The sequence below is a fragment of the Rousettus aegyptiacus genome, unplaced genomic scaffold, assembly GCF_014176215.1.
Source record: "Rousettus aegyptiacus isolate mRouAeg1 unplaced genomic scaffold, mRouAeg1.p scaffold_m13_p_6, whole genome shotgun sequence".
In the NCBI taxonomy this organism is placed as follows: domain Eukaryota; kingdom Metazoa; phylum Chordata; class Mammalia; order Chiroptera; family Pteropodidae; genus Rousettus; species Rousettus aegyptiacus.
Window position 1 is genome coordinate 65514926 of NW_023416309.1, and position 21537 is coordinate 65536462.

Here is a 21537-nt window from a genome sequence, read left to right on the forward strand (position 1 = left end):
AATTTAATTGTATTTTAAGCCTTGCATATATTGCTGTATGCTTTCTAACAGGCTTAAAGAATTTATATTTGTTTCTCCTTAATCAAAGGATTTTTACCCTTTACTCATATTAACCAATTGTTTACATTTCACCTCGTTTGCTTGCTCTTTCTATCATCTATCCATATCTATATCTATCTGTCTTTCTATCTATTTATCATCTATCTATCTCTCTTTAGCCTATATTCAAATACCATCCATTGTTCTGATAATATCCTTTTAAATCCCCCACCTCCACTGCTCCCACTCCCAGGCATTAAGGTGTCATGCCTCCTTAATTCCTTTAATCTATAACATGTCCTCAGCTTTCCTTGTATTTCTTGACCTTGATCTTTTAGAAGAATAGAAGCTATTATACACAGACTTTCCCTCAATTTGTTGTAGTGGATACTTCCTCTTGAACACATTCTGACCCTACATATTTGGCAGGAATACCACAGCAGTGGTGCTGTGTCATTCTCGTACATCATATCAGGAGGCACGTGATGTGAATTTGCCCCGTTATTGGTGATTTAACTAATTGGTTAAAGCACTGTCTGCCAGGTTTCTCCACCAAGTTATTCTCTTTCTCTTTGTGACTAAAATAATTTGTTGGGAGACCCATGTGTTTGCTCCCACTTAGGAACCCAGTCTCCCATTTCTTTTATATACCTCACTGTGTGTGTCAGATTTTCTATAGCCCTGTCCTTTAGCGATCCTGGTCATAAGGCACAATTCATGCTTAAAAGAGAGATAAAATTTTTAAATTAATACTAATTTCTCAAATGGTAAATTTTTAGATAATAGTAATGGCTAATTTTTACTGAACAATTACTACATGTGAGGCATTATTCTAAGCAGTTATTAGCATACATGGATTCATTCAATCCCCACAATAACCTTAATAGGTAGGTACTGTTATCAGATCCCTTTTATAGTTAACAACTGAGGTCTGGAGAGGGTAAGTAACCTGCTCAGAGTCACACAGCTGATAGGTAGCTGAGTCAGGATTTGGACCCAGAAAATCTGGCTTAGGAATTCCTATTCATAACCATAATGCCATACTGCTTTCCTGTATCTCCTTTGCCCCCACTCATGCCCTTACAAGAAGGGTAGCACTACTGTTAGGTCGGTATGTGTCTTTGTTTTTTATTTTTTAAAATTAATTAATTAATTAATTTGTTTATTGTGACATTGGTTAACGAAATCCAGAAAGTTTCAACTGTACATTTTAACAGTAAGGCACACATATATATATATATTTACATTGTGTGTTTGCCTCCCATAGTTAGATTTCTGTCACCACATATTTGACCCATTTACCCCATCTACCTCTCCCCTCCCTCCCTACTCTCTGGGTCTGTTTTTTCTTAAGTTTTTTTAATTCAACATCTTTTTGGGGTGGGGGAAGGTCACCATTTTAGGATTCTGTCTTCTAAACTTGATTTCTTGATGATCTTTCAGAACAGACCTAGCTTGGGCTTCCGGCAGTCTGTCATTCCACACGTAGAGGGCAAATGTGACTGTGCAGGTTGGAAGCTCTATAGAAAAGCCAGATGTGTGACAAAGATCACAGTCATGGGGTTCCAGGTTCCATGTTAGCCTTGGAGCTCCCAGATAGACAAGGGGAGGTTGCAAATGAGTCTTCTCATAACTTTTAGGACCAAGTTTTACCAGTAAGGTGTGAGACTTTATTTACCTGGTTCCTCTTCCCTGGGGAAGGTGCACGGTGAGGATCTAGACAGAGCTGACGGTCAGGGCTGCTTCCCTGCTTAGTGCTCTCACTGTTTCCTTTTCTTTTTAGATACCTACAGGCTTCAGTGTGGCTGCCAGCGTCCGGATTGGGAATGCACTGGGTGCCGGGAACATCAAGCAGGCCAAGAAGTCCTCGGTTGTCTCCATGCTGGTCACAGGTGCTTAGACTTTTTAGTCAGTGACTTGCCTGAGCAGTCCGTGCACGGGGAACCCAAGTTCCCGGTTCTCTGAAGACTCCTTTTTTCACTGTGCTGTTTCTCTGCCATTTTACCTCCAGAACTCTTTGCTGTAACCTTTTGTGTCCTGCTGTTAAGCTGTAAAGATCTTGTGGGGTACATTTTCACTACTGACAGGTGAGTGCTGAGATTTTCTTGAAATGTAAGATCTGTGGTAAAGATTTGGGCAGGTGCTTTCATGCTTAGCCTTCTGGGGATGTTGCGTCTTAGAGGATTTCTGAGTCATTTGCAAAGGCAGAAACTCACTGATGTTACTCAGGAACAATTGATTGGGCACAGGAACTATAATCTAGAGTGCCAATATAATGGGCATTGGTGGAGATACATGCTTCTGGTGGTCCAGATACTCATGTATTTTAGAGAAGGAAATTCCTTTTTGGTACCATTGTTTATATTTTCAGTGAATTTTTTTCTTTGTTCCAATGATGAGAACCATCTTGGTATCTCAGAATCCGCCCGAGTACTTAGTTTACAGTATTTGCATAATATATTTGTCAGATCAAATGAGCTGTCTTTGAAAATCACATCATCAGATTGATTACTGAAGAAGAAATTTTATACAAGGTGAATCCCCTCTTCTCTGCAGATTCTGTTTGTTTGGTTAGTTTTGTTGATTTCATCAGTGAAGCTAGCTGGTACCTTCTGACTATATAGATATATTGGGGAGACACCTCTTATCTGGGACTATTTTATCAGCAATTACAAAATGCAAATTGACTTCCTTCCTGGATTCAAAAACAGGTGAATTTTTGCTGTAAGGAAATAAGGTGTTTAGCCATCCCTCACTTTCGAATGACTGGGAAGGCAACCAGAAATCGTTTTTACTTCTTCAAAGGTATTCAGAACCTACTTTATCCAAAGTGTATCCTGCACTGATGGTTTCAATAGGAACATGGTAGATGTTTGATTTTGAATCTGTCCACTTCTGGAAATCATGCAGAGCAAGAAAAAGGAAAGAAAAACAAAAGGCTCACAAACTATAGCTTCGACAAAATTAGGATCCATAAAGAACTTGCAAAATAAATTATTTGTGAAATGGCCAGGATTAACTGAAATTGGCAGAACTGATGACATACATTCTAACAATGACAGATACCCAACCTAATTTTTAAAAAAGGGAGAGAACACCTCTAAGTAAAGTAAGAAAGGGAAAAATTACTAAAACAACAACAACAACAACATCCAATAATTTTTAAATCATAAGAGACTAGTTTGCACAACTTTTTCAAGTATATTAAAAAATCTGAAAGGAATAAATAATTTTCTAGGAAAATAATTGATCAGAACTTACCCAGAAGACATAGAAGGTTTTAAAAGACTGATTTTCATAGAAGAAATAAGAAAAATGATTTTAACATTTCAGGAAGCACCAATTCCAGAAGGTTCCAAAGTAGAATTTTATAAAACCTTTAAAAAATAGTTATTTCCAATGCTGTCTAAACTGTTCCTGAAAGCAGAAAAGGGAAAATTTCCCCATTTTTTTATGAAGCAAATATAACATTGGTATTAAACACTGATAAAGTTTGCATGATAAAAAGTCAAAGACCAATGTCACTTATTAATATCAATTTTAAAATAAAAAATAAAATATTAGTAGACAGCATTCACAAGCACATTAAAAATAATATATTTTGATGAAATATAGGAGTGAATGTCATATATTAGGTGGAAAATAATTGTGCAGAACATCATATAGAGACTGCTATAGTATGAAATAATAGTCTAGAAAAGGAAAATAAGAATATATATATTTGTATTTCCTTATATTTTCATAAACAATGGACAAATACAGACATTAATAAGAAGTGTTACCTGGTTGGGGGGGGGTGGTAATGGGTGGTAATGGGAAAGTATTGGAAGAAAATTTTTTCTTAATTTCCTTTTCATATTGTTTGATTTTGTTTAACTATTTGCACATATTATCTATTCAAAAATAAAATTAATTTTGAATAGAAGAACTGTTTTTCTGTCCTTTATTTTGGGGTGGGGGTAGTAACCATCTTGTTCAGTGTTGGATTTCTTATTCATTCATTCAACAAATATTTATTGCCACACAATGTTCTAGGTTTATCTGTTAATCACTCAAGGGTATTTTGAATTTTTTGTCTCTTCAGGTCAATGGCAGCATTTTTCTAGACTTTCTTTGAGTATAAGCATTAAAATACAAGTTTCTAGCTTTAGAGGTTAGGGCCCATTTCTAGGAACCAAGGATAATTCTGTAAACTATACCTATGGCTTTTATAACTTGCCAAACTTGGCTCCATAGGGAGAGCTTTAATTCTAATTCTGCTGAGCTTCATTCATTCAGACACACAGAGGGACATACGTGGAATCATGTTACAATTAGAATGGCACTATACCCCAAATTGTATTTTTTTGTGTGTGGGGGAAGAGGAGTACCAAATCATTTGATTTAACTGTCTGCATTGTCCAAATGGACTATCTATTTTTTATAAAGGTCATGAGATACAGTATAGAGTTGGTTTCCACTATAGGCCAAGAAATAGTAGGGTTGTCCCTGAAGAGGGTATTGGCTGGAATGCTTGAGGCTCTTCAGTTATACACAGTAGCCAAGTGTAGTTAAGGAGGAACTGCAGAGTTTACTTTTTCAAATGTTTGTCTCCTGATCACCATGTGCCTTATTTTTTTAACAGAGAAATCATTGCTCTAGTGGCTCAAGTGGTTCCAATTTATGCTGTTTCCCATCTCTTTGAAGGTCTTGCCGTAAGTATTATGCAGTATTCCCTTAAGCATTTTTACAATCTGTGTGTTTCTTCTGATTATGGTAAATTTAAAAAGAGAAGAGGGGCAGTTGGGTGGGGGGAGGTGGGTGAGTAGGTAGGTAATACTGAATATTTTTATATTTGCTTTACAAGAACACTGGCATATGATCACAGATTTGAAGTCAGAGTTCCATGGAATGGGGCAGCTCAGGGATTGGGTGTCTTTCAAAAACATCAGCACCATTCACGCTGGTAAATATCATTTGCCTACAGTGTACAAGTGGTGGCATTCTGAGGGGAAGTGGAAATCAGAAAGTTGGAGCCATCTTTAATGCCATTGGGTACTATGTGATTGGTCTCCCGATCGGGATTTCGCTGATGTTTGCAACCAGACTGGGAGTGATTGGTAAGCTTTAACTACGGGCAGGCAGAGCTGAGCTACTCACGTGCCCCAGAAATGACTATCAGAGCACATAGGCTTTTTTATAGAGCTCTGGAACTTTGGAGCTTTCCCACATTCAGAGAGCAGGGAGGGGGCAGGATATAGCCAGGGGCCCAGGGCTGCATGTTCATGCCCTTCTTGTCCAGGTGGGCCACCTTCCACACTGATATACTTAAGCAGAGCAACATGACATTTCTATTTCTCTCCTTGTCCTGTCATTGAATGCTCACTTCTTCAAAGTTTGTGACAGCAAGGACTACTGAAGAAGCATTCAGAAATGTACCTCTGTGGCCCCTGTTCTGTCTTTTGGTGATAACCTTGTATGGTAAGACCCTGAGAGTGAGTCTGCAGGACTAACTGAGGTCATCATAAACTGGCCATACTGGAGAGTTTGGAGTTGAGGTAGGAGAAGCTGTGGGATGACATTGGTGTGATTCTTGTAGAACTTGCAAGAGCATCTATGGTGGCTGCATACATCCTAGAGTAGTGCCTTAGCCCACACAGTTGGCAGGATTCACGGAGGGCAATGCATAGGGAATGACCCTGGAGCCGTGCTCTCAGTGTCACTTTCTTTGCCATTCTGCAACCCTAACCTACTGCCTGGGACAATTTTTTAAGCCGTGTGTCTTGTGGATCTCCCCACAAGGCCACGGTGTGATGCGTGTGAATAGCCCAGAAGAAAGACAGGGGTGGAAGGGACCTCTTACCTTACTACATTTGGAGATAAGAACTTAATATATATCTGAAATTACCAGAGGTATATATATTTTTTTAAGTAGAGAAAGATATGACTGCCCAGCTTTGATTTCTAAAATAATAGTTTGGAATACATTGGCAGTTAATAAATGACTATTAAAATTTGACACATTGTCTTTGGATGAAGAAGTGACTGACTTAAGCATGGTTTGTTTTCATCCATCAGTACTTGGCAGGCTCAGAAGTGATGAGAAGTTATCTGATATCTAGAGTAAACTTCTAGACCAGCATGTCCCATTATGTTGCACATTTTTCTCAAGTTCAATAATATTTTAATGAAAAATACATGAGATTTTCAAAGAATGGAGTTGCCAATCCAAAGTTCACTGCGTTATGGTGCAGAAAATTATTTAGCTGAGTTTCTGGCATTAATCATATTTTAGATTTGACAATGGCATAGTTAAGGGAAATACTAGAGGAATCCATTAAAAAATATAGATGCATCTGTGTCCCAAGTGCAGTACTAGGCCCACTAAATCATTAATAAACCATACCAACTATGTGCAAAGTATAGGGGGTTAAGAATCACTTAAAAGTAATGCTGTGTTGCAAACTTCCATTTATAAAATAAATAAGTTATTGGGATGTAATGTATAGCATGGTGACTATAGCTAAAAATAATATGTTGTATACTTGAAAGAAACTAAGAGAGTAGATCTTAAAAATTATCACCATAAAAAAAAAACAACTGTAACTTAGTGTGGTGATGGATCTTAATTAGACTTACTGTGATGATCATTTCACAGTATGGTTGACTCTTGAACACAAATTTGAACGGTGCAGGTTCACTTATATGTGGATTTTGTTCAATAAATGTAGCCAGTCCTTTATATCTACAGATTTCACATCCATGGATTCAACTAATCATGGATCAAAAACAGTCTTTTTGTATTCCCTACAGTAATTTTCCAACTGCAGATAGCAAGTACTGTTTTCCAGGGATGCATAGGGCCAACTGTGGTTAAATTTAGGGGCAGTCAAAAATTATATGCAGACTTTCAACTGCACAGGGGTCTATACCTTTAACCCCCACATTTGAGGGTCAATTGTATGTAGAAATGTTGAATTATGATGTTGTATGTCTGAAATGAATATAATGCTATGTGTCATTTACATCTTAATTAAACAAATGTTGGGGACTCTGGGTTGGTGAGGGCTCTGTGAGAAGACTGCAGTCAATCTCTGCCACCTACCACTTAGAAAAAGCATAGTATCAACTGTTTTTGAATATTGTGTCACCTCTGGTAGGGTTGCAAATGCCAAGAGGAGCATCAGAATGCCACAGGTTCTCATGGGCAACTCCAGCAAACCATGGTCATCATAATTCCCCAGGAGGCTTTTCACATACACAAATTCCTGGGCTCTGCCCAGGAGATTCTGATAACCATCCTGTTTTAGGCTTCTTAGGTTGAGTCAAACAGGAATCTTTTAAATAGCGTATAGTGAAATTCCTGGAAATCTAATTTATAAATTTCAAATTACAGCTGGAAATAGCTGGTTATACTCTGTTTAAGATAGGGTGAGCTTGTAGTTTCTATGGATTAGGAACACTGGATTTGAAAGAGAAAGCATATATATGTATGTGTATGTGTATAGATATATGTACATACTTTGTACAAATATATACATACATATTTGTGTGTATGTATATGTATATGTGCTTTGACTAGTCCATTAAAAGAATGTCAGGTAGTCACCAACTTTATTCTAAATATTAGGCAGATCACACCTGGAAAATGTAATGTAAGGGTGATTGGTATCAAGGAGCACAGTTGTAAACTTTGCACTGTCTCTGGCGACCTCAGCCTATAAACCATTAGCCCAGCCTAGCTACCTTACCATTATCCAGATCAATAAATAAACAAAGATCAACCAAATGGTACAAGCCAAGGCCATTTATTCAGAGCTTGCTCTGACAAGGGAGTCAGCCACTGTCACTTGCAGTTTGGCAGACAAAGGCAGGCAAAGTTGTGGGAGAACTTTACAGTGGAACAAAGGGAAGGCTCAGGTGTGCACTGATCGGTTGTTGGCCTGGGGAAGCTAGAGGCCTGCTGACTCGATGTAGGGCATTGTGAGATTGGTTAGGGGGTGCATGTTTGTTTTTCTCTGTCTGGTCCTAAATTGAAAGCAGGGACAAAAAATTAGGTAAGCTATCAGTTCTTGACCAAGTCCTGACTATTTTGGGCCAATTGTTGCAGAAATTATTATTTAGCTTCCTAGATTGCAATCTGGCCTCCGGCAAGGCTAAAGTACAGCTGGCTGGCTTCCTGGGATGCCGATTATAGGTAGGGGTTGGTTTTCTGGACAGGTTGGTTTTCTGGACTGGTTGCTTTAGGTTCTGAGTCAAAGTTCTATTTTTGTAGATGGTTTGACTTTTGTCAATTTGTATCTTCATTCTCTCACAGCTATTGTTAGAGTTTCTGATTCTGTCATCAGTTAACAACAAAAAAATAATCTTCATCCCTTGGGGTCTTCCTCTGTTTTTGTGCGGGTTTATTAGGTACAGTTTATATGGTGCTTTGAGCTCTACAAGGCTTTTCCCATCCCCCATTTCCACTCACCCTCTCCTTTTGTGTAATCATCTCTCTGCGACACACCTGCCCTGGTTTTCCCCAAAGTTTGCACTTGAAGCAAGTAAGATCCTGCAAGTAGCTCCCAGCAAGCTTTAGCACTTTAGATGACTGGTAACTTTTGCATATTTAAAACGTTATTCTCCTTTTTTGAAGAAAACAAGATACAGTAGTTTGATAGTACTATTAGCAATAGGAAGTTGTTTGTTCTAGAAATTTTATTTTCTTATAACTGTCACTTTTTTAATAGCCAAGCATTATGATTCCGAACATTTGTTCTGAAATCCAAAACCCCAAGAAGTAGCCCCAAGGAGCATTGGGACTCCCCGAAACTTCTGGAAACCAAAGGAGCAGGATAGAAGTCTCTGGCTCCATCTCAGCCATAAAAGCAGTTTTTCAGAAGTGGGATATGAGAAACATACTCTCCAATGGTGGCTGGTTTTCCACAAAGTTAACCTCTATTAAATGTTTCCACTTACAGGTCTGTGGTCGGGGATCATTATCTGTACGATCTGTCAAGCTGTGTGTTTTCTAGGCTTTATTGCTAGGCTAAACTGGGAAAAAGCCTGTCAACAGGTAAGTATGCTCATCGCTGTCCCTGAAAAATTTGCTCTCCTAGAAAACAAACAGAATTAGCTTTCTCTCTCTCTCCTCATACTTCCTCCCATCTCTCACCCCCCATTTTGGAAGGTTCTGTTTTCTTTTTATCATGAATGCTACTTTTGTTGTTGTTGTTTTCTTTTAACTGCATTTAATTCAGATGTGAAGAGCCAGATGACCCTTGCCTCATCCATTCCCCTTTGTTTATTCATTGAATAGAAAAATAGGGGGTTCCTTTCTTCCTTGTATCTCATGATAGGCTACTGTCTTTGTGCCTGAAAAGCCAATTTCAGGGCAAGATTTGGAACTGAAGAGAAAGGTGGGATGCCGTCAGATTTATATGGATATTGTTTTTATACACCCCAAATATTCTGTTAAAATATTTGTATGCACTTTTCTCTCCATTTTTCTAGGGTCAATGTGGGGTCTGAAAAATAGGTGGTAGATTAAAGAGATGAAGGGACCAAAAGGAATAACTACAAATGATCTTGGTTCTCATCTTCCCCCTCATCTCGTGCTTTTCCGTCCAATCTTCCCCCACCCATGACCCCACATCAATTATTATGAGGAACGAATCTCTACTTGTCAACTAGAGAAGCTCCAGTGTTACATGTCAATTAAAGACAATGGCTTGTCTCTTCCTAAACTTAGTAGTCAAGTCAAATGTTTTAACAACACTATGGTAAAGCTTTGTGGAGTTACTTTGCATTTCATCTTCTAGGCTCAGGTACATGCCAATGTGAAATTAAATATGGCCCAGGATGGGACTTCTCTCTCTCAGGACTTAATTTACCCAGGTATGATATAACTACCTCCACTCTTGGAACAGGCCTATCTAGATGGTCCTGTAGGGGCCATTCGTGGCACACAACTAGATTTGCTGCTGTGAGCTCCCACTTAAATAGGGCAAAATGTTTCAAAAACAAACAATAAAGTCAAGAAACACCTAATTTGAGGTAACAGACTTGAAGTTTGTTTGCTCTAATTCCAGACATTAAGATATTGCTATTTATGATTAAAGGCTGCAGGTAGCCAATTTCTTTGCTAATTTATGATGCTCATGCAAGCATTCTACAGATACTTCTAATGTGTGGTAACCCTGCGCTTTGACCTGAACTTGGAAACTAACATTTGTATATTTGTTTCAATGGGGTTCACCTGTTCATCAGGCAAACACACTTGGGCTTTAAACAGATTATTGTTTGGGGGAGCTTTTAGGTTATTTTCCTTATTCTTACTATTCTGAAGTGTCGTGAGACTACATCTAGGTCTGAGTCACTATCCTGCTAATTTTTTGGTAGGCCTTCTGGCATGAAGATTCCATCTCTCTTCAGTTCTGTGAATGGCCTTGAATTATTTCTTAGGTTATTTTTCTCCTCTGTTGACCTTGTTCTCTTTCCAAAATCATTATTTGGATGTTGGCCCTCGAAAATTTCCCCTATGAATTTTAACTTAGACAGCCACTGCATTTCTCAAGTTCTTGCAGTGAGGCAGAGCTCCCTGGAGGACCCAAGCTTACAACAGTGGGATCCAGTCAGTGTTTGTGAGTGAATGGAGAGGCATTCTATGGTAGAATTTCTTTTATTTATCCAGTGTAGCAACTGCTTCCTGAATAAACTTTCTCCCAGCTAGTAACACAGATACACATCACCTTTTACACATCTTTTATACCAATGGAAAAAAATCCTTTTAAGTTTTTAACTAAGTTCCTTTTCCCCCTAGTGGGCCCAGAAAACCATGGAGAAACTTTAATGAGAGATGTTGAAAAAAAAGACGAGACCCAGTTGGATCAGCAGATGCACCAAGAAGAACATCTTCAAGTCCATCCAAGGGACATGACAAAGTTGACTGGGAGGCAGTTGATACTGCGGCGAGGGCTCCTGCTCCTAGGGGTCATTTCAGTCTTGCTAGTGGGGATTTTAGTAAGAGTATGGGTCAGAATTCAGTGATGTGGTGAGAGAGAGAGAGAGAGAGAGAGTCAGATCAAGTGATACTTTTGAGCTCACACACAACAAATTCATAGGCCCAAAGGTGGGAATTTTTCAGTTAAGGTCATTCAACTATGCCCATGGATTTTAAGAATTGAGAGTTCAAAGATATATTTTCTAATGAAGAAAAGGAACTAAGGTAAAAACTATATTCTAGTCAAGATGATGTCTGAAATATTACATTAGAATAATAATTTATCCACCACCGTGTCAACCAAGGACCACTGTATACTGATTGCATTCATCTATGGCTTTGATAATCTGCTTACTATTTCTTTAGACACAAACATGTTACTTACTGACTGCTTCAGGGTTGTTGTGGTCTGAATTGTTTAAAATATATATTACAACATATCTTTTCTTGTGCCATAGATTATTCAATGGAAATAGCATTTGTTAACATTCATTTGGGGTCAGATCTCAGGCTCTCGCTGGCACTGGAGATGCTTAAGAAACAAAAAGGGGAGAGACTTTATTCAGAAGAAGGGAGTCCAATGGCGTGCTTCTTATTAAGGACTTGTCATAATATCTGTTCGAACTGAAATGGATTGGCAGAAGCTAAGAGGGATGAAGCTGAAGGTGAAGGCCCAACTAGGAAACAGCACTTCATTTTCCTATAGTGGTGGGCATCCCACAGAGAGAAATAAAGGGCTGAAAGAGCTAACCAGAGGAAGAAGTTAGGACCTTGCCTATTTTGATAGAAGCAAGGGCTTATAAAGTTGAAAGGCAGCATAAATGAAAAGAGGCTGCTAGGAGAGTGGAGGCTGAGGTCCTGACAGATCCTATTTATCTTGTTTGGGTCTGTTCTTGTCTTTTAAAAGGGCACAGGCTTTTGGTGGCAGACATGGTATATATCCAGGAGGTCTTGGATGGTAGTGCCTCAAAAAGAGGTTTTATGAATGTCTTTATGAATGTCTCTTCCTGATCTTAGAAAATAATTGGGAAGTTTTTGTAGCTGTGGGAGTCCAAACAACTATTGCTAAATTCCTCTGGTAGGGGATGAGGATTGTCAAAGGACAACGTCTCAATAGCAACAGTAGATTAAGTCGTAACCACACTTGGATTCAGTCTTCCCAGGGCTAGGTCCAACATCAACTCATTAAGCCTGAGTATGTATTAAATTTGCTGGGTGCTAGGATGGGTCATAAGCTATGCATGGCCTTTGCTCTGAAAGAACTGATAATGGACAAGATTAGAAAAGTAGCTACCGTGAGTAGAAACACACAAGGATGGATTTTAGCCAAGTCCATCTTAAGGCATCTATACTCGGTGTTTCATTCTTTGTGGGTCTGTAAGTGGAGGGTCATTTTCCAGAGACAAGATAAAGGCTTGCACTGAATGTGGCCCTCCTGGCTGGCCCCCTCTTCCCGCTCTTTGTTAGGAATCTTGCATACCCCCTCTTCAATCCCTCCCCACTGGACACCCCTAGCCTTCTAGAGATTTTCACTGCCTGCCCTTCCCCTAGAAGGTAGCAGTCCTGGGGATATGGAGGTTCATCCAACCACCTGCAAATTGCTGCTGGCAAGGAGCTCATCCCCCACCCCCACCCCCACTCCCACCCCTTCAGCCCCAGGAGTAAACTCTTCAACACAACCCTAAACTGTAGCAGAAGGAGTAATGTCACCTAAAGTACCAGCAAAGTGATTTGGGGGCGCGAAGGAAGGATGGAATGACCCATGTTTCAGCACGCTTTATTTTTCCTCAGTCATAACAGAAGGCCCCTCACGCGTCTTCCCCCTCCACGAGGACTCTCCTCCTCTCCCCGCTTCCTCCCGGCTCCTTCCCGGGGGTTCTGACGGCGGAGGCGGCGACGGTTGGCCGGGGCGCCAGCTGCTGGGCGGGGACGGCCGTTAGTGGGGGCGGTCTGCGGGCGCCCCCCTTGCCGCCTTCCGCGCGCTCGCTCGTGGAGACTCGCGTGGCCGCAGTCGCCGAGACCCCTGAGGGCGCCGCGGACAGCTCCAAGCGGCCCCGCGTCCTCAGCCCGCCTTCACCGCGCCGTCTGGGAAGTGCGGTCCCGCGCTTTCTCACCTTGCTCGAGAGGCATCGCACGCGGTGGGGAGGACTGGTGTCGCTCGCGCTTCTCCTTTTCCCTTGCAGACCCTTGCACAGTTGATGATCTTTCTTATTGGCATTGTCAGTTCCATATTCTGTGGACATCTGGGGAAAGTCGAACTGGATGCTGTTATGATTGCTGTATCGGTAAGTTTTAGAATGTTTATCTTTTTATTTGGGCTGAGCACGTGGTAAAGCCTAAGAATTTGAATTATACTATGTCTGACACGCCTTCCTTTACAGCGTTGGAGCTTGACCCAGGGGTACCATTACCTCATCTTTAGATTTGAAAGGATATCGTGTCAACTCTTTAGAAAGGTGGTTGGTGCTCTTAAACCATCCAGTAGTGCCCGAGCTCTAATTACAGGGGGACCACATATTGCAAGGAATTGTAGCAATTAGGTAAAATGTACTGGTAAAATTAAAGAACGTTATTTTTTCCCTATTACAAAACCAAAGAACTTTTAGTCTGGATTGTATGCTATTAGTCTGAATTACACAGTGCATTAAGGTCACACTATTTCATCCTTGCAGTTATGCCCTTAAGTGTCTCCCTTAGGGCATGGATTGAATTACAAGAGATCTTTTGTTAGTGATGTAGTGGAAAGTTGCCTCTCTCTTGCAATTCATCCAGGCTTTCAAAGAAAGGTGAAAAATACTCCTTCAGGTGATGGCTGGTGATCTTTCCCAGTCTCCACAGAAGTTTCAGTTTCGACTTGATGGTTGAGATGATCTCGCTTTGTGGAATCAGACATTTTATTTACAGGTTTGTTATTGGGCAAACTAATTTGGGTTAAGGGATATTACTGCTTCCTTTGAAAGTTTAGATTGGGCATCAAGAAAGAACCAAGAAAGAAGAGGAGCTTTATATACAGGCTATGAACAATGTCCCCTTCAAGAAGGATAAGCTTGACCCCTTCACCACATATGGCAATGTGGCTTTTGCACACAATGTACTCCTGGTCACCTTGTTGACTGTTAACAGTGGGTAATTATTTGAAACTTAAAGGGACACTTTCTCCAGTTTCTCCATAGGAGCCCAGGATTGGAGTCCACTTTTCCTATCACTGCTTCCAAACTGTTGCTCTTCAGTGCCTGTTATTTTCATTTTTTTAATTAATTTTTATTGAGGAATGATTATCATATAATATATTAATTTCAGACATACAACATGATTTGGTATTTGAGTATTTTGTGAAATGATCACCACAAAAAGTCTAGTTAACATCTGGCACCAGACATAGAAAAAATTTTTTTTGGCGAGAACTTTTAAGTTATACTCTTTTAGCAACTTCCAGATATGCAACATGGTAGTATTAACTATAGTTACCATGCTGTACATTACATCCCCATGTTTTATTTATTTTATAACTGGAAGTTTGTACTATTTGACCACCTTCACCCATTTTACCCACTCCTCATCCCATCTCTGGCAACCACTAATCTGTTCTCTGTATCTATGAATTTGGTTGTTTTGTTTGTTTCTAAATTCCACATATAAGTGAGAACATAAAATATTTCCCTTTCTCTGTCTGACTCATTTCACTAAGCATAATGCCCTCAAGGTCCATCCATGTTGTCTCAAATAGCAAGATTTCCTTTTTTTTTTTTTTTGATGAATACACACCACATTTTCTTTATGCATGCATCTATCGGTGGACACTTAGGTTGTTTTTATATCTTGGCTATTGTAAATAAAACTGCAGTGAACACAGGGTTGCATATATTTTTCTGAGTTAGTGTTTTTATTTTCCTCAGATAAATATCCAGAAGTAGAATCGCTGGATCATATGAAAGTTCTATTTTGAAATTTTTGAGGATTCTCCATACCGTTTTCCATAGCGGCTGCACCAACTTACATCCCCGCCAATGGTACACAAGAGTTTCCTTTTCTCCATATCCTCACCATCACTTGTATTTCTTGCCTTTTTACTGATAGCCATTCTAACATGTATGAGGTAATGGCTCATTGCATTTTTGATTTGCATTTTTCTAATGATTAGTGATGTTGAGCCCTATTTCAGGTACCTGTTGGCCATCTATATGTCTTCTATTCAGATCCTCTGTTCATTTTAAATCAGATTGTTTGTTTGTTTGTTGCTATTGAGTTGCATGAGTTCTTCATATATTTTGGCATTGATCCCTTATCAGATATTTGCAAATACTTCCTTACATTTCAGAGGTTGACTTTTCATTTTGTTAATGATTTCCTATGCTGTGCAGAACTTTTTAGTTTGATGTAGTCCCACTTGTTTATTTTTGCTTTTGTTGCCTTTGTTTTTGGAGTCAAATTCAAAAAAGCATGGCAAAGATCAATGTCAGGGAACTTACTGCGTATGTTTTCTTTTAGGAATTCTATAGTTTCAGGTCTTATATTCAGGTCCTTAATCCATTTTGAGTTAATTTTTGTGTATGGAGTAAGATAGGGGTCCAGTTTCTTACTTTTGCATGTGGCTGTCCAGTTTTCCCAACACCAATTATTAAATAGAGTGTTCTTTTGCAGTGCCCATTTTGGGGCAGTTCATCCAGGTATACCGTCTTGTATTTTTCTCTGTTGATAATATCTAGTGGCTGGTAGGTGGCCTCTTCTGTGTTCATGGAAGACCTTGGTGTCTCTCTGTGGGTGTGGGGGTCCCACCTCCCTTAATCTCACTGGCTTCCAGGACCCCGATTCCATTTCAGGCCCCACACCCCACACATTTTTATCCCTCGGCATGGACCCAATGTAGAAGTTTTAAACTACTTTCACACTTGAAATCTTTTATCTCAGGAGTCCTGTCAATTCCCCACACCCATCCTACCTGCCCTTTGACCTCACGGGGTCTTCCTGTGTTGTGAACCCTCCCTCTTCTCTCACTGTGCAGCCCCCTGCTTAACCCGCCTTCCACAATTCTGGGCCAAACAGTCAGTCCCTGTCCTCCCCTCACCTACCATTCGGCACCACCACCTGGGTCTCCATCACTCCCCTCCTCAAGCTCAGCCTTCTGCCTGTACTTTGGAATGATTCTTTGTCTTTCAGTCCTTTCCCTTTAACTAGTTTCACCATATTATGATAAACATATCCAAGTTTCTCCTTTTCTGTAAAAACATCTCCATCTACCTGTGTCCTTGGAGGGCCTCCTGTCTGGCCTCTATCTACTATGCTCTTCGTCAGAAAGTCTACATTATCACTTAAGTTCCTTTTCTCCCCATTGTAAGCTGGCCTGTATTTCCCCACTACTCTATTCAACCTACTCTGACAAAAGTATCACCCCTTCCTTTTCCATTATCTCAAGACCACTCGCCCTTACCTGGCCTCTGCTACTCACTCACTCCGGGGAGGTCTGCCATGTCTGCACTTCCATCGCTATTCTCCCTTGGTTCTCCTACCACCCTTCTGATAGTTGTACTTCTCTTTCTCTTCTCCCTCCTCCTTCTGTTTGTTGGTGCCTCCCAAATGTGTGTTTCTATCCTTGACCTGGGTGTCCCCTCATGTGTCAAACTCCTTTTGGATATATTGGTTTGAATATGCCAGGGGCTCCTCGTACTCAGAACGTCTGAAGCTGCAGTGACCATCCTTCCCTCTCTGTCAGTTAGCAAGCCCTGCTAACTTTTTCCCACATTTAAAAAAAATCATTCCTTTTCTCCTCTTTCCTGCTACTACTTGCCTGGCCCAGCCTTCATCCTTCCTGCCAACTCTGCAGCTTCAGCTTCTAACTAGCCTCCCCTCCTCCAGCCCTGACTCTATCCTGTCCTCCTCCATTCTGCAGCCAGAGTCTAAAACCGCAAATCCAATTATGCCACTCCCTGGCTTAACACCCTTCAGTGCTCCCTGTCAACTGCCAATGAAATCCAGAAATCTCGGCCTCCTGCTTGTGGATGCCCACTGCGATTAAGGTTGAGGCGTATTTATTCTTCTAGACATGGCTTAGGGGCATCTGCAGAAAGCTTTCCCTGAAGACCCTGGGCAAGGCCCACAGCCCTTCCTTCAAGCTCCCAGTGTCCCATGCCCACCTCTGTCTTGGTGGTTCCTGTGCTGTGACAATATTGTCCGTCTCTACCTGTTCTCTTGCTGATAGGCCAATGTATATTAATTTTTGCCATGCCTGATCCCTGACACAGGCCTGGCCTGACTATATACTTTAGAGAAATACATATCTCAGGAGAACTATTTGGGAGCCAGCTCTCACCTAAGCATCTCCTGAACTTGTCTTTTCCTCCTTAATCCACTCCTTTATGCGTTTCCATCCTGTGACATGGTGAGTGTTTGAAATGTTACGATTATGTATCTGAAGAGTCCCATGACTTTTATTCTTTCATTTAGTTTCATCAAAACTATTTTCAACATATCTTGGTGGGGAAAACTAAATTAAGATTTTATATGTGGTTTGTGGTGATTTCTTTCCCTTTTTCTGTTTCTCTCCTAATGTAATGGCTGAAAAATGACTGCTAGAAATTTATTACTTACAGGAAAATTACTGCTTGGCTATGCCCATTGGAACATGGCTATGTCCATGGGAACATAGGCTATCACCCATAGGAACATAACATTCTAAACAAGCTTTCTGCTTCTGTAACCCCGCTTACACACCTGACCTGTGAGTTGACAAGTAGTGAATAGAAGAAAGGTGGCCCTTTGTGTTTAGACAGAATGAAGAATGAGATTTTGGGCTTAAAAACCCTGTACCTCTACATTTCGGGGCTGCTTAATTTGGGGTCTGCATACCCCTGGCAGACCCAGCTGGCTGAATAAAGAGTGTTTCCTATAACTCACTGAGTTCCGGTGGTCCGTGTGTCTTTTGTGGGCTGGCGGCTACAACATTTGGAGGTGCCAGTGAGATCTCAGGGAGGGGCCCTGACATCTAAGACCTGACCAGCCTCCGAAGTGGTTGCTGTCTTTGTTACGGATTTAAAGGGGTGGCCAACCTGAGATGTTCCAGGGCCCTTGAATGCCGTGATGGGGTTAATGCAATCATCAAGGACGCAACTTTTAGGACACGCTCTTTATTCCTGGTCCTGACAGGAATCTGGAATCTCTGAGGCCTCAGTATCTGGATAAAAGGTACCTTCCTGGTTCTGTTGACCAATTATTGGGGGTCTGTGCAGAGACTGGACACAGTCATATCTCCTGGACCATGGGCAGGCTGTGGGACACTGCCTCTTGGGTTTTGTTTATTGTCTCTGGTCCTGTTTAGGTTGTAGGTGGTGGACTTTTCTGGGTCCACCTACACCTCAGCGATTTTTCTTGTCTGAGTGTGTGTTTTTTGTTTTCTGTTTTGTGTTTTCTGCCCAAGTGATGGGGGAAGCCCGAGTTCACAGAAGACACCCTTGAGGTGTTTTCTGCGACATTTCAAAGAAGGGTTTCGTAGAGGGAGCTAACTATGGTATAAATTTTCTCCTAGCAGACTAAGAACATTGTGTAAAGTTGAGTAGCTGTCTTTTGATGTAAACTGGTCTCCAGAGGGCTCTTTTGACAAGAGTTTGGTGAGGAATGTTTGGAAGGTTGTCACGGGAGACCTGGGGCATCCTGATCAGTTTCCCTACATTGATCAATGGTTAAACCTTGTTCAGAACCCCCTCCTTGGCTCCGCTGGTGTGCCCTTTCTCTAGGAGTGCGAGTCTTAGCTGTGAGCACCCTAAAACATGCAGCAACTAAATCTCTAAAACAGCCCAGTCCCTCAGTCCTCCAATCTCCACTGGAGGACAGTGACTTTCTCCCACCCTATAATCCAGGACAACAAAGGCCAAATAGCACTGCCTCACCTCCTCGGACACGAGCAGGTAACCCCTATGGGCCTCCTGCTCCCACTCTGGGTGGGGCATCAGCCGGTACCATCACCCCGGCCATCCTCCCCTTGGGAGAAGCACCACCCCAGGGACAGCACACTGACAGGCCCTTTATGGTTAACGTGCCTTTCTCGACTAGAGACCTGTACAACTGGAAGGCACAGAATACACTTTTCTCTGAGAAACACCAGGCATTAGTGGCACTCTTAGAAAGTGTCTTTCAGACTCACTGCCCCACCTGGGACAATTGCCAACAGCTTTTAATTACCCCCTTGACCTCAGAAGAACTTGGACACATTCCAACTGAAACACAAAAGATAGCTGTGGGAGGGAGGAGAGTTGAGGAAGCAGAGGAACAGATTGAGGAGGAATTTCCCTCCACCCGCCCAGACACAATTCTCAGGCAGGGAGAATGGCATAAGATCGGTACCACCAGATTCTAATTGGGAGAATTAGGATGGCTGCTCACCAGCCAACTAACCTTTCTAAGGTAACTGAAGTTATACAGGGAGGGACCTGAGGAATCCCCTGGAGCGTCTCTTGAACGAGGCGTACCGGGTATACACCCCCATTGATCCTGAGGCCCCTGAGAACCAGCAGGAAATTAATATAGCCTTTGCTACTCAGGCAGCCCCTGATATCCAGTGTAAATTGCAAAAATTATAAGGTTTTGTAGAGATGAACCTGTCCCAACTTGTTGAGATAGCCCAGAAGATGTTCAACAACAGGGAGGCACCGGATTACCACAAATGTATGGTCAAATCCTAAGCTACTGTCATCAACCCAGCTAATCTGTTGCCAGACTCAGACCCCGAGACCCCTGTTCATGACTGCATAGATTTCACTGATGCTGTGTGTTCCTCATGGCCAGACCTCAAAGACTCTCCTCTGCCTAAGGCCGATGAAGTTCTGTTCACGGATGGGAGCAGCTTCATACTGGAAGGAAGGAGGTATGCTGGGGCAGGGGTCATAACTCTAATTGGCACCATCTGGTCACAAGCTCTTCCCATAGAAGAGCAGAACTTCTATGCTCAGAAGGCAGAACTCATCGCCCTCACTGAGACACTAAGATGGGGAAAGGATAAGGTGGTCACAATATACACAGATAGCCGATACGCCTTTGCCACTGCACATGTACACGGAATCATCTACAAGGAGAGAGAGATTCTAATTTCAGCTAGAAAGGACATTAAGAACAAGGAAGAGATCTTAGCCTTACTTGAAGCCATATGGATGCCTAAGGCTCTGGCTATTGTTCTTTGTAAAGGGCATAAAAAAAAATAGTCCTGAGGCTGAGGGAAACCAATGAGCAGATGCAGAGGCAAGAGCAGCGGCCACAAGGCCAGTGGGGCCCCCACCACATTTACTGACTGTTGTCCCTTACCCAGAACTGCCTCTGTTTCAAAATAAGGGAGCCACTAGAAACCAACAGGAGTGGTAGATGACCCCAGATGAAAAAATTGGGCTCTCACAGGCCCTTCGAAGGACTCTCCTCCACCAACTACACCAGACCACACACCTAGGGTGAACTAAGATGCTTCAGAAGGGAGAAGAACCACAGAGGAGATTGCCTCACAATGCCCGGCTTGTGTCCAAGTTAATCTAAAGAAGGGGAAGATAGAAGAACCTAGGCATAGTGAAAAAGGAACTTATCTGGGGGACCACTGGAAAGTCGATTTCGCTGAGTCTTTACAGGCCCTTCAAAGTGTACAGAAAAAAATTTAGTCACGGGTTCGTGCTGTCCACTCTGCTCCGGGGGACGGACTTCCTCACCGGTTTAGCCTGGGGACTGTGTGTGGGTCCAGAAGTTCTCTTCCAAAGGACTAGAACTTAAATGAAAAGGACTCTTCACTGTCTACCTGACAACGCCCAATGCAGTTAAAGTAGATGGCATCCCATCATAGATTCATCACTCTCATGAAAAGGCAGCACAAGAGTAGACAGCTCAAGAAGACTGGCCCTTAAGACTAAGACTCAAGCGTACATAAGTATAATCCTCTGTTTCTTCCTCTTTTCCTCTTGAGCCCAGGCATTAGACCAGCCACAACCAGAACGAGAAGGAACATTAATAACTTTGCTACACAAGGTCTTAAATAAGACCACCCCAGACATAGGACAAGAATGCTAGTTGTGCCTAAACTAAAAACCCCCTTACTATGTTGGGGTAGGAACTCCCCTAAACTTAACTGACCATCAGCAGGCTAGAATTTCAAATCAATTCACTAGAAGAAGTAGTCCTTCAGAATAAAAGAGGGTTAGATTTATTATTCTTAGAACAAAATAGATTATGTATGGCTCTAGGTAAAACCTGTTGCTTCTATGCCAATAACTCTAGAGTAATTAGAGAAAGCTTATGACCAGTACAGAGAAATTTAGATGCCAGAGAAAGACAGAGAAAGAAATCAAATAACTGGTTTCATAGGATGTTCAATTGTTCACCATGGCTAACAACTCTTTTTATCTGCTATAGCTGGACCCTTAATCGTCCTCCTCCTCTTGTTAACTTTTGCCCATGTTTCCTTAATTTCTTGTTTACATATATAAGAAAAAGCGTTAATTCTATAAGTCTTTTAGTATTACAGAATAGAGGCTATGAGCAAATTCTGTATAAAGAATCAAAGATTTGATCGT

At 41.5% G+C, this 21537-nt stretch overlaps 1 protein-coding gene across 4 annotated transcripts in view; it reads left to right on the top strand.

Moving 5' to 3' along the window:
• The window catches only part of SLC47A1 (solute carrier family 47 member 1), a 31079-nt gene extending 19191 nt beyond the window's left edge, over window positions 1–11888 (top strand). For all 4 annotated transcript variants that reach the window (XM_016145150.2, XM_016145151.2, XM_016145152.2 and 1 more), the window contains 7 exons: window positions 1823–1931; window positions 2051–2126; window positions 4664–4733; window positions 5006–5138; window positions 8982–9076; window positions 9822–9897; window positions 10823–11888. In XM_016145150.2, coding sequence (XP_016000636.2) covers window positions 1823–1931; window positions 2051–2126; window positions 4664–4733; window positions 5006–5138; window positions 8982–9076; window positions 9822–9897; window positions 10823–11049 — 786 coding nt within the window. In that variant the 3' untranslated portion in view covers window positions 11050–11888. The remainder of the gene's footprint in view (window positions 1–1822; window positions 1932–2050; window positions 2127–4663; window positions 4734–5005; window positions 5139–8981; window positions 9077–9821; window positions 9898–10822) is intronic.
• Window positions 11889–21537: the final 9649 nt, after the last annotated feature.